At 49.8% G+C, this 12,914-nt stretch overlaps 1 protein-coding gene across 1 annotated transcript in view; it reads left to right on the forward strand.

Moving 5' to 3' along the window:
- SLC24A5 (solute carrier family 24 member 5) overlaps positions 1 to 12,914 on the forward strand; it is a 96,620-nt gene that overhangs the window by 57,292 nt on the left and 26,414 nt on the right. The window contains exons 4-5 of the mRNA XM_073568452.1: positions 4,868 to 4,971; positions 6,934 to 7,034. Of these exons, the coding sequence (XP_073424553.1) occupies positions 4,868 to 4,971; positions 6,934 to 7,034 (205 nt within the window). The remainder of the gene's footprint in view (positions 1 to 4,867; positions 4,972 to 6,933; positions 7,035 to 12,914) is intronic.

Below are 12,914 nucleotides of genomic sequence, written 5' to 3' on the forward strand. Positions count from 1 at the left end.
GAGGCGAATGGGCTCCTTCCTTTTTTTCCTATCCATATCACCCCCAACTTAAAGAGGGCTTACCGCTCTCGCACTTAAGTGTTGCAGAGGTTAAATGGGGGTCCTTATTTGGTTATGGATTTATGGGTCCTATACTACTGCCATTAAGGCCATAACCAGTGGAAGGCTCCACTCCCAACACCACCATGTTTAGTAAGTGTATTTTCTCTTGTACAATATTTGATGAAAATTTTTTTTTTTGCAGTTTACATATAGCAAAGTCAATTTTTCTATAGATTTTGTTGTGAATTTTCCACAGTTTTCACACTTTGCTTTGAAAAGGGTGAAATCTGAGATGAATTTCCCAAAAAGAAATTACATACTGCAGATCTTCTGTAGAGTCGGTGGGCCGAGCTGGGGGGGTGGTCCCTCTTCTTACCGCGCAGAGATAAAAACAGAGACAAGATGGAGGCAAGTTCTGGGTGCAACAGGTCCAAATTTATTTCACTCGCCGTCCGCCTGACGGCCTCAGAGCACACCGCACTTCCTTTACCTCACGGCCCTCCGTTTCCAGGGCCGCTTCTTACACACCGTACGTTACACTGGGGGACATGTATGCACACACCGTCCCCTCTTCACTCGTCGACGCTCCTGACAGGTCAGTCACTGTAGCCGCCTTAGGCCCGTAAACCAACAGCGCTTCTACTGTTCAGTCGTCGTGTCAAATACGGTGTCTTACACCCAGTGCCTCGTCCCTTCTGCGGTTCTTTCTGTCAGGACCACCCCCCTGACGTTCTCTCTCCTCAGTCCCCCTGGTTTAGATTCTCACAGTGCACAGACTGTCGCAGTCCTCCTGTCACTGGAGCTCCCCCTGGGGACTGGAACTTTCTGGAACCCTCCCTCAGTATTTATAGCTCTCCCGGTCCCCTGTCACTGCAACCACGCCCCCCATGACCAACGGTTTCTAAAGCCCTAAGCTGTTGTCAAGTCCTTTGCTCACACTCCTCCCTGCCATCTAATGGTCAACCCAAGGTACTGCACGTCCACTACACTTTCCTAGCTGTTTCCCCACTGTAATAACTAACACCTACCTACACTGTGCAAACCTTTCCTTCTTCACTCTGACTAGTCCGTCCGTCCGTCAGGTCACCTTCCCTACACTCTCCCTTCCTTTGTCGTCCTCGACAATCGTCATCCCTGCCTTCGTCGTTCTGAAGCTACACCTACATTCTGTTGTCGGACCAGCTGTTGAGCCAAACTCACTATCTGCGGGGGCCGAACCATACTGGGAGCACTAGGCTCTGAGCAGCCTACTGCTACTCACCAGCACGCACGCCACATGACAACGTCTTTCAAATTGGGCTAGGTACACCCACATTCTCTCTATGGCGTGTACCTTCCCCTACTCTCCCCTACTGTCACCTTCCACTATTCGGTACGCCATGATCCAGGTCTCTTACCTTCCAGATCATTACCAGCGCCCGCCTTCCTTCAGGTGTGTCCGTGGTGTTGGGGACCTGACCTAGGACGGCTGTCTCTCTCACGTCTTCCAACTCATTTACCCTTCTTTCAATTACATGTCATGGTCGGCGTCCCGGTCTCCCAGACCTCCTCAACTCTTAGATCCCTACCGGATCTCACACTTTCCTTTGGTCCCGCAGACCTTCCCTTACCCGGACCTGTTGCATTTTACTTTGGCATATTATACATTAAACAACTTTATAATAGCACAAGTACCCATTTTTATATTTTTTTTCGTTTTCTTTTGCTCATTTTAAAACCAACATATAACAACATAACATTGCATGTCTTCTTTCTCCCCCCTTCCTTGGACCTGAACACTCCTCCACATCCCCGTTCTGTCAAGTTTCAAATCAGCAAATGACATCCTGTAAGAGGAACATACTAAAAATAAGCTCAGCACATCAAACATTTTTTTTTTTTTAAACTAGAACTGTTCTTCAGAACCTGCACTACAGTGCACCGAACTCTCGACAGTCTACTTCACTACGCAGTGGCTAGTAGTGAGGGACCCCACAGCCGTGGAGCCCCCGGGGATACTGAGGGTGTCCATTCAAGTCCTCTTCTTTTTCATGCCGGCCTCTCTTTGAGTGTGGAGCAGGTTCCACACTTCCTGCTCCCGGGCCTTCTTCTTCCTAATCACCTCCGCTACCCACACGGAGGGAACAGCACAGGCCCTGGAGTCCGGTGGGCGGGACTCCGCTGAAAATGACCGCAAGACAGAAACGGCAGAAGATTTCTGTGGCCCAGCAGCCGCTGGGGTCAGGTGGCAAATGGGGACAACTGGGTCCTCGGGGGCTGGAATCACAGGGCCCGCTAAGTCGGCCGCAGCCGACTCCAGCAGTGGCATAACCGCGGCCTCAGGACAGGCCGCATCCACTACTTCCAACGGAGCCGGAGTAACGGCCGATTTCAACGATGCAGCTGCTATTAGCAGGGAAAGCGCAGCAGCGTCTTCTTTGGGTGAGCTCTGCACTGGTGACTCCGGGCGGGGTAGTTCGGGGACATGAGCGGGGGACTCGCTCAGCTCTGCATACACCACGGGGCCCGTGGTAACTAGGCCTTCCGGTGCGCAGGGGGCCGCGTGCTGCAGCAGAATGGTGGGGGCCGCTTGCGGAGGCACTGGTAGGGCCGGGGGTACTCTCACCTTCCCCGGCGCTGCGGCCTCCGTCCCATCATCACGCGGTTTCCCCCGCAGCCTCCGTTCCTTGCTCCACTGTCCTGCGGGCCTTCCCTCCGGACTAGGGGGCTCCGCTGAGAAGTCCTCTGCTGGTATTGGTGGCGGCCGTTCTCGCTGACTCTGCTCAGGCTCCGCTCCCCGGCTCAGCATCCTGCTGCCTGCCCGTGGTTCTGAAGATGACTTCTGGTGCAGCTCCATCTCTCGCCGCCATTGCCACTCTAGGCGGCCGATTCCCCGACACCCGCAGCATCTCATACCGTCCGTTGGGCAGCACTCGAATGGCGTCAGACAGTCGCAGCCAAGTTTTTCTTCTGTGCCACTCCTCCTGCTGGGTGGGGCGTTGGCAGACCTTTCCACCCATCTGCCAGGGTCCAGTACATGGGAGCGTCGGCCTCCGGGCACATACTGCTGTCCACGGGGGTACGTTGGAGGGGGCCCCAGTCCATTCAACACGACTGCAAACACTCGGACCTCTCCCCTGCGCTGTAGTAATGCCGCCATCTTGAGCAGCACCTGATGCCTCCCCGGATCTTCTGTCAGCACCACTGAGTCACCACAGCGCTCCCAATTTGTAATCCACAGGTATTTATAATCCAAGCAGCACAGTCCAAGTTCTTTTCCATTATTTGCGGCAGGCCTGCCGCAGAAGATGATGTATTAGCGGCGGCGATCCTGCCGACTCCGCCAAATGTAGGGTCGGTGGGCCGAGCTGGGGGGGTGGTCCCTCTTCTTACCGCGCAGAGATAAAAACAGGGACAAGATGGAGGCAAGTTCTGGGTGCAACAGGTCCAAGTTTATTTCACTCGCCGTCCGCCTGACGGCCTCAGAGCACACCGCACTTCCTTTACCTCACGGCCCTCCGTTTCCAGGGCCGCTTCTTACACACCGTACGTTACACTGGGGGACATGTATGCACACACCGTCCCCTCTTCACTCGTCGACGCTCCTGACAGGTCAGTCACTGTAGCCGCCTTAGGCCCGTAAAGCAACAGCGCTTCTACTGTTCAGTCGTCATGTCAAATACAGTGTCTCACACCCAGTGCCTCGTCCCTTCTGCGGTTCTTTCTGTCAGGACCACCCCCCTGACGTTCTCTCTCCTCAGTCCCCCTGGTTTAGATTCTCCTCACAGTGCACAGACTGTCGCAGTCCTGTCACTGGAGCTCCCCCTGGGGACTGGAACTTTCTGGAACCCTCCCTCAGTATTTATAGCTCTCCCGGTCCCCTGTCACTGTAACCACGCCCCCCATGACCAACGGTTTCTAAAGCCCTAAGCTGTTGTCAAGTCCTTTGCTCACACTCCTCCCTGCCATCTAATGGTCAACCCAAGGTACTGCACGTCCACTACACTTTCCTAGCTGTTTCCCCACTGTAATAACTAACACCTACCTACACTGTGCAAACCTTTCCTTCTTCACTCTGACTAGTCCGTCCGTCCGTCAGGTCACCTTCCTTACACTTCTATTCAGAAATTTTCCACAATGTGTAAATGAGCTTTGCAATAGCTGTTATTATATTACGCTGCATTTATACCTCACACGTTTCTGGTGGAATAAACAAATATGCAAGTGTGAATCTAGCCTGAGCACTGTAGGGAAACGGCCCCCCAGTAATTTATGGGAGTTATGTAGAGCTTTTAAAACTTATGGGTGGGGGGTTAATATGCAGAGTGTTGGAAGTATGGTGGACCCAAGAATGATTTTCTCCCGTGTACCCAAGGTTCTCCACTCTGACGCTGCCTTTTCAAGGCATTCAAGACACTTGAGTTTTGCCTATTATATAGGGTGTGATGGGGGTTGTTGAGGCAGCTCTGGCTTATGTTCACATGTAATGATTGATGGCTGGCTGAAACCCACAACCTGAAAAAAAATACCGTATGCAGTTTTACCATGTTTTTTACCGCAGTAATAGCCACAAGTGAGATCAGTGTAACGCCGCATAACATTTTTTTTTTTTTAAAACTTTGACATTCTTTTTTTAACCATACCTCAATTGTTTTGTGTGATTATACCCTTACAGAAAGAAATGCTGTTCAATTCAACTGCAATGGAGATGGTGCTTAAATAATACCGGATTCATGAGTCTTCATACATAAAGACTGTCAGATCTAAAGCCAACAGAATTTACAATTCAGATGCATATTCTATGTAATCCCCATTAATTGAATTTTTTTTTTGCTTTGTTTTGCAGGTGTGTTTGTCACCAAGGGGGATATTGGAGTGAGCACTATTGTTGGCTCAGCTGTGTACAATCTCCTTGGGATATGTGCTGCCTGCTGCCTATTATCATCTGCGGTATAGTATGCCGTACAGCTTTTCTTTTCAGCTTGTTGTATATTTTATAGAATATTTTATGCACACAAGAATACATGAAAATTGTATATCAGGAGTAAAATAAACATGATACATGTCATTACTTAGCGATAACACATTTGCTCCATATTATTGAAATACGAAGGTAAGTAAAACTTGTTTAGTAATAAATCTGTTTGCTCTGCTCAGGACATTGTTGCAGTCACTGACGTACATTCCTTACATCATTTTATAAATCTGATGCTTAGGATGGATCAGAAAGCAATTTATGAAATTTGTATTCTACACAATACATACTGTAGAAGCAGCTTACACATTGTTATGGGTTTAAATATAAACTATAGTGGTAAATAAGAAGAGCATAGGCATTTTTTATAGACTTACACAGGCAGGAATGAAAGGATGGGCAAAAATCAGCAAAGGTTCTTTTTGCCCTTAAAGGAGTACTCCAATCTCCAAGATCCTATCTCAGTATGCAGTAGATGTAGAATCAATAATGATAAAAGCAAATGCCTCCAATTAGAAATATAGCATAGTTTTTCTGATTCTCTATGTCCCTTACCACATATGCAGGGCATTGCTGTAGCTTGGGTATCCATGGTTAGGAGCTATAAAAACTAACTGACTGTCACTATTAGTGGTCGTAACCATGGATACCTAAGCTTCAGCATTGCCCTGCACATAGGGTAAGCATCATGACCAATTAGAAGAACTATACCACATTTCTAATTGAAGTTATTTGCTGATATTATTATTATGACCACTACTATATATTGGGATAGGATCTTAGAGATGGGAATACCCCTTTTAAGTCAAAAAATGACTTGGTCTTTAAAGGGTTATAATGATGCTCTTAGGACTCCCTCGAAGACACCTGCACAGGTCATGTGTAGCAACACACAGAGTCTGTTTAGGGCCCTAGGGCAGATCCGTAGTGGCTTTGTGTGCTTACAGAGGAAATGGAGAAAGTATGTGTTAGAGCACATAAAGATAAGGTATAGTGTGAGCCCAGAACAAGTAATGTACGCCATATTACGATTTGGAAGGGGTATTCCCATCTCCAAGATCCTATCTCAATATGTAGTAGCTGTACTAATAATCATATTAGCGAATACCTCCAATTAGAAATGTTGTATAGTTTTTCTAATTCGCTATGACGCTTACCTCATGTAGGGCATTGTAGTTACTTAAGTAACCATGGTTATAACCACTAAGAGCTGTCTACCTAACTAACTGTCACTGTACCAGTGGTCATAACTAGAGATGAGCGAACTTGTTCGGATTCGGTTCTGAATGTGATCGAACTCGAATATTGTTTTTGCAATATTCGTCGAACACAGCCGACCGTCTTTAGAGTGAATGGGAGTAGAAATTACCTAACATGTTAGGAACCGATCATAAGACATACATTCGGCACGAATAGTGTTCAAATATGACACGAATATGTCAAAATCAGATTCGGGGCCAAAATCCGAACAAATTTGCTCATCTTTAGTTGTAACCATGGATACCTAAGCTATTGCAATACTCTGCATGGAGAAAGAGCTATAGCTAATCAGAAGAACTGTACTACATGTCAAATTGAATGTATTTGCTAATATTACACCTGTTACTTATTGGGATAGGATCTTTGAGATGGGAATACCCCTTTAAACTTTCGGCTACTGCCACATTTGGTTTTTGCCCTAAATGGATAAGTGATAGTAAAAAAAAACTACATCACTTGGACAGGTAAGTGAAAATCATCCACTATTTTGCTAGTTTGGATGTGGCACCGCATACTAAATTGAGCCATATTGGAAATTCTTTGGAAAGGCTTTTCTGATCTCACAGGATCGTTCTGTATATTGTGACTCGTGCACAGAAGTAGATACAAGTTGAACCCTGTGTGATTCTCTCTCTTCTATAAAACAAATCCTCTTTTTTTTCTTTTCTCTTGCACAGATTTGCAAGTTAACGTGTTGGCCCTTATTTCGTGATTGTGTTGCATATGCTGTTAGTGTAGGGGCAGTAATTGCCATAACATTTGACAATCGTATATACTGGTAAGTAACCTATTGCAGTGTTCATTATGTCATTCAGTGTTTATGTATAATTGATCCAGACACATCCATTTTAATAACAGAGCCATGTTTCTGATCCGCAAGCTCACGGCCTAGGCTCATCCATTTTCGGGAATTAATGTCTAAGAGGATTTGTTAAACAGATGAACAGTGGAAGACAGACTTTGTTCTTCAGTCTTTCATCCATTTTTTTAATTGATCCATTGTAAGACAAAGAATAAATAAAACTTTACCCCCTTCAGTTATTAAAAATAGATGAAAAATGGTCCGTTTTACACAAGTGTAAAAATAGATATGGTCGTGTGAATGTGGTCATAAGAAAAGTGTACCATATCTAAGTCCCCACCTCCTGTGTCCAGAGCATAAAGAGAGAGATTCCCACCTCAGACATGAATTGCTGAGATGGGAGTAAGGCTTTATAGGAGTTATCTGGCATTTTTTTCCCTATAGGTCTAAGAACTTTACAACAGGTATGGTAGTAACTTCTTCCCTGTGACGATCCCTCCCAGCTTAGAGCAGTCACTTGGACGAAACGGCTCTTTCTCTTCCACTGTGCTCTGTCTATGGAACAGGGAGCGGATTGTCAATCAGCATGACAATGGCAGTGATGCCCTGTCAACAATGCTGTTCTGTTGACTTGAGGTCAAAGGAAGCATGATAATTCCACCTGAGCCAGGCAGTACAGTTCTCACCCCATTGGAAAAAAAAATAAAAACAGTCATGGACAACCTCTTAAAATGAATTGTCCTGATTTGTGAAAAGGACATGTAGATGACTAGTAAATATCTTATGTGATTACAATCATATAGGACTTTATTAAATGAAATGTTGTTTTCTCCTTCGCCCATTTGGGGGACACAGATACTGTGGGGTGTATGCTTCTGCCGCTTGGAGGCTGACACTAAGTGGGAAAAAAAAGAGATTAGCTCCCCCTCCGCCATATACACCCTCGCCCCTATTGCGGGCGGAAATCAGTTTTTTGCTTAGTGTCCATGGAGGCACACGTCTGTTTTTTTGCTCCAGACTTTTTTTCCATGAACATTAGAAAGGGGCAACGGATCCTATTGAAAGGGTCCGATTTCCCCAAACCAACAAAGGGCGAGCACGTGCGAGTGTCCCTCCACGTATCCTCTCCCGCGACGTGGGACACGATGCCGGACTTAGCCCTGACCACCCCTAGGTATTGAAACCATGGGCTGTACAGAGGCACAAGATTAGTCCGTGTGGCCCCCACTGCTCCACCAATGCTTAGACTGCGGTGCTGCAAGGAGGAGGACGGTCCCCCTCCTCACCCCCGGAAGGGGTTAGATGGAGCTAGGGTGCCTGCACCGTCCTATTTTTCAAGGCCCCCTCACATACCTGAGCTGGGAAGCCAAAGAGGATCGTCAGTGAGGAGAGGGCCTGGGAGGGCTCCTGCGGCGAAGATCCGGGGCTGGAGCCCTTAGCTGGCGGATGCCACCGGCCATTCTTGGCTGAGCGTGGATGCAGACCCCCTGTCACGGGCAGGGGATAAATTGAGGCAGCGGCCAGAAGTTCTGCCTCCGGCCGCGCGTCACTTCCGGTGGCCCGCTCCCCAGGCCTGGGCGGCGGTGGATAAATTTAGTCCCCAGCTTCGGAGTGCGGCTAGGCCGCAGAGCTGGAAGTACCGCCCCTGGAGCGGTTTATATGCTGGCGGGCCGCCCCACAGCTGGTGGCTCGCGATTTTGGTGTGGAGGCGTCCAGGAACGTGGGGGCACAGGACTGGGGTAAGTGCTGCCCGAGAGGCCACGCTACAGGGAAAACGAGGTGCTACCTCCTCCCCCCATCCCCAGCAGTGGACAGATACAGCATGTCCGAAAAAGCAAAGATGCACACGTTTTTTAACGCTGCATGCATCTCTTGTCGGGCTGCGTTTCTGCTGGCACAGAGCAAGCGATTATGCGAAGACTGCGAGTCCGAATGCACCCAGGAGCCCTCCCCTGCGACTGCGACCGAGGTCCCGAACCCCCTGGAGTGGGCCCTATCACTGTCACAGTCCATGGCGTCGCTTATGAGGGCAATCGAGTCCCTTCAGGCCCCAGATAGGGGCAGGGACAGTGGCTCGCCGGCCTTAGAGGGAACCTCCACCTCACTTGAGCCTTCGGCCTGCAGGGGCCGCTCTCATTCCAGGCAGACCCGGGGGAAGAGAATCCACGCGGTGTCGCCCAGTCCATCTGGTACTTTGGCATCCGTAAGTTCTGCTTCTCTCTCCCCGTCACCAGTGGTTGATAGCGAGCAGTCCTCAGATTTCGACTCAGACGAGCCCCTTGACCTGGATGCTCCAGGGTCACGTGAGACAGTGGACAGCCTCATAGAAGCCGTCAATCAGACCTTGGGGATTGAGGATGATCCCGCAGCGGCTACAGGGCATAAGGTGGCGTTTAAGCGAATGAAGCGGCCGCACAGAATTTTTTCCTCTCACCCTGAGTTTGAGGACATAGTGCAGCGACACAGGGAATGACCAGACAGGCGTTTCTCTGGTCGAAAGGCTATCGAAGCAAGGTATCCATTTGCCCCGGACCTCCGTAAAAAATGGACGGAATCTCCGAAGGTGGATCCACCGGTGTCACGCCTAGCCACTAAAACTCTGTTATCCGTACCTAGTGGTTCCTCTGTTAAGGATCCCACGGATTGCCTCATAGAGAGCTTAGCTCGCTCAGTATATGAGGCGTCAGGATCAGCGCTCTCTCCCTCGTTCGCAGCAACTTGGGTAGCCAAGGCCATGATCTCATGGTCAGAATCATTAAACAAGGTCGCGCAGGAGCAAGAGCTACCTGCAGAGATATCGGAGATCGCGAGTCAGATCACGATGGCCGGAGACTACGTAATCAATGTATCTTTGGATGCGGCCAATTGCTGCCGCTAACGCAATTTCTATCAGAAGAGCTCTATGGTTAAAGACATGGCGGGCCGATTCTACTTCCAAGAATTCTTTGACTTCCCTGCCCTATCATGGCGGCCGTCTATTTGGGGAGAAGTTAGATCAACTTATCTCCGACGCCACAGGAGGAAAGAGCAGTTTTCTCCCTCAACAAAAGGTCAAACCACCTTTTCGACAGCCTTTTCAGGCACGTTTTCGGGCCTTTCGCAACCCCGGGAGGACCACAGCGGCCAATTCCACCGCTTCAGGCTGCCCCAACCAGGATAGGGAGCAGCAGGTCTCATATAGAACCAACCCATTGGGGAGAATGCGTACTCAACAGCCCAGATCAAGGGGATCTAGATCCCAAAGATCGTCAGCCAAATGACTCGAGGCGTTTACCAGACAACACCAGCAAGGTGGGCGGCCGACTACTCTGGTTTCGCCACGTCTGGTTCAGTGTTGCAGGCGATGCATGGGTAAAGGAATTGGTGGCCTCGGGTTACAAAATAGAGTTTGTCAGAAACCCTCCAAAACGTTTTTTTCTTTTTCATCTTCCCAGGGTGGATATCCAGGCAAGAGCTCTGTTGGGAGCCATCGAATCGCTCCAGCGCAATGGGGTCATTGTTCCCGTGCCAGAGCATGAAAGGGCTCAGGGCTTCTATTCCAACCTGTTTGCGGTTCCCAAAAAGGACGGGTCTGTCGGACCTGTTTTGGACCTCAAACTTCTGAACAAAGTCATCAGGGTCAGACATTTCCGGATGGAGTCTCTCCGTTCAGTCATATCGGCCATGGAGCAGGGAGAATACTTGGCCTTGGTCGACATCCAGGACGCATATCTGCATATTCCCATCTTTCCTCCTCATCAAAGGTTCCTGCGTTTCGCAATCAACGGTCGACGTTTTCAGTTCGTGGCGCTACCTTTCGGGTTAGCCACGGCTCCCAGAGTGTTCACAAAGGTTATGGCAGTTGTCATGGCCATATTGCATTCTCGAGGCATAGTCGTCTTGCCTTACTTGGACGACCTATTGGTCTAGGGCCCGTAAAAGACGGGCATGCGAGGGAAATGTCAGCATCACGCTAGATACTCTTGCCCGCTTAGGGTGGTTGGTCAATGCGAAGAAGTCATCCCTTGTGCCAGTTGAGAGGATTTCCTTCTTAGGAATGGTCTTCGACACTTGCCGAGGGTTGGTGATTCTCCCTCAGGAAAAAGCCCTAGCTGTCCGGCAGGGAGTTCGGACTCTTCGCCAACCAGTCCCTCATACCATTCGTTTCGGGATGAGGATTCTAGGAAGAAAGTTGGCAGCAATGGAAGCAATACCGTTCGTCCAGTTCCATTTTCGCCCCCTGCAGCACGCTCTCTTGTCAGCCTGGGACAAGAATCCTTTCACGCTCGATCCGCGGTGCCGACTGTCCTCTCAAGTCAGGCAGTCGCTTTCTCAGCCGGCAGTGTCTTGTGTTCGGAGAGTGGTCACTACATCCCGAGGTCTTCCAGCAGTTTTGTCAACTGTGGGGAACTCCGAATGTGGACCTAATGGCGTCCAGAGTGAACGCCAAGGTGCCCACATATGTCACTCGGGCCAGGGACCCGCAAGCAATCGCTGTGGATGCGTTGGTTCTGCCATGGAACCAGTTCTGCCTCCCATATCTATTTCCCCCACTGCCACTACTCCCGAGAGTCATCAAAAAGATCAAGACGGAAGGGGTTCCGGCTATTCTGTTGGCCCTGGACTGGCCCCGTCGAGCGTGGTACGCAGATCTAATGCAGCTGCTCGCCGACGTTCCTTGGCAACTGCCAGAGCGCCCAGATCTACTTTCTCAAGGGTCGATTTGCCACCCGAACGCAGGGGCCCTGTGATTGACGGCATGGCCCTTGAATCTTGGATTCTAACCCAGGCAGGATTTGGCAGCGAGGTGGTCGCTACATTGGTTAGCGCCCGGAAGCCTGCTTCAGCACGAATTTACCACCACACCTGGAAGGTGTTCTTTGCTTGGTGTCGAGGTCGGAGTGTTTCTCCACTGAGATTCTCGATTCCCAACATCTTGGCCTTTCTCCAGTCGGGCCTAGACTCGGGCTTGGCCCCAAGTTCCCTCAGGAGACAAATATCGGCCTTATTCGTTCTGTTCCACCGCAGAATTGCTACCAATTTGCAGGTTAAGACTTTCATCCAGAGAGTCTCCCACTTGGTACCTCCCTATAAGGCGCCTATGGACGCCTGGGACCTTAACCTGGTCCTAAGTGTTCTGCAGGAAGCTCCATTTGAACCACTTCAGGATGTCTCTTTGAGGTACCTTTCCTGGAAAGTGATGTTCCTAGTGGCCATCACTTCTATCAGGCGGGTTTCAGCGCTGGCGGCCCTATCCTGCCGAGCTCCGTTCCTCACTTTCCATAGTGATAAGGTGGTGCTCAGAACAGCCCCTCCTTTTCTGCCAAAAGTCATGTCCTCATTTCACATTAATGAGGATGCTGTCTTGCCTTCATTCTGTCCAGCACACGGTAGACCTGGTAAGAGCCCTCCGGAAGTACATGTCGAGGATGGCACCCTTTCGTAAGACGGACACGCTGTTCGTGCTCCCCGAAGGGCGCAGGAAGGGATTCGCTGCCTCGAAATCGACCATTGCCAGATGGATTCATTTGACTATTCAGGAGTCCTACCGCATTAGAGGCACGCCGATTCCAGCAGGGATCAGAGCGCACTCTACTCGGCCAGTGGGCGCTTTGGCACCAGGCTTCGACGGAACAGGTTTGCAAGGCAGCAACCTGGTCCAGCCTGCACACATTTGCCAAACATTATAATATCCATACTCAGGCCTCGGCGGATGCGAGCCTGGGTAGAAGGATTCTCCAAGCAGTGGTTGCGCATCTTTTAAGCCGGTTTCACATTTGCGCTTTATAGCGCAGTGACGGCCTGCGCACGGCCGCCGCTAAGCCCCGCCCCCTGCCAGCTCCCTGCCCGCCCCATCCGGTCATCGCCGCCTACTAG

This window comes from Dendrobates tinctorius, unplaced genomic scaffold (assembly GCF_039654945.1).
Source record: "Dendrobates tinctorius isolate UK_male_01 unplaced genomic scaffold, ASM3965494v1 ptg000022l, whole genome shotgun sequence".
Lineage (NCBI taxonomy): Eukaryota > Metazoa > Chordata > Amphibia > Anura > Dendrobatidae > Dendrobates > Dendrobates tinctorius.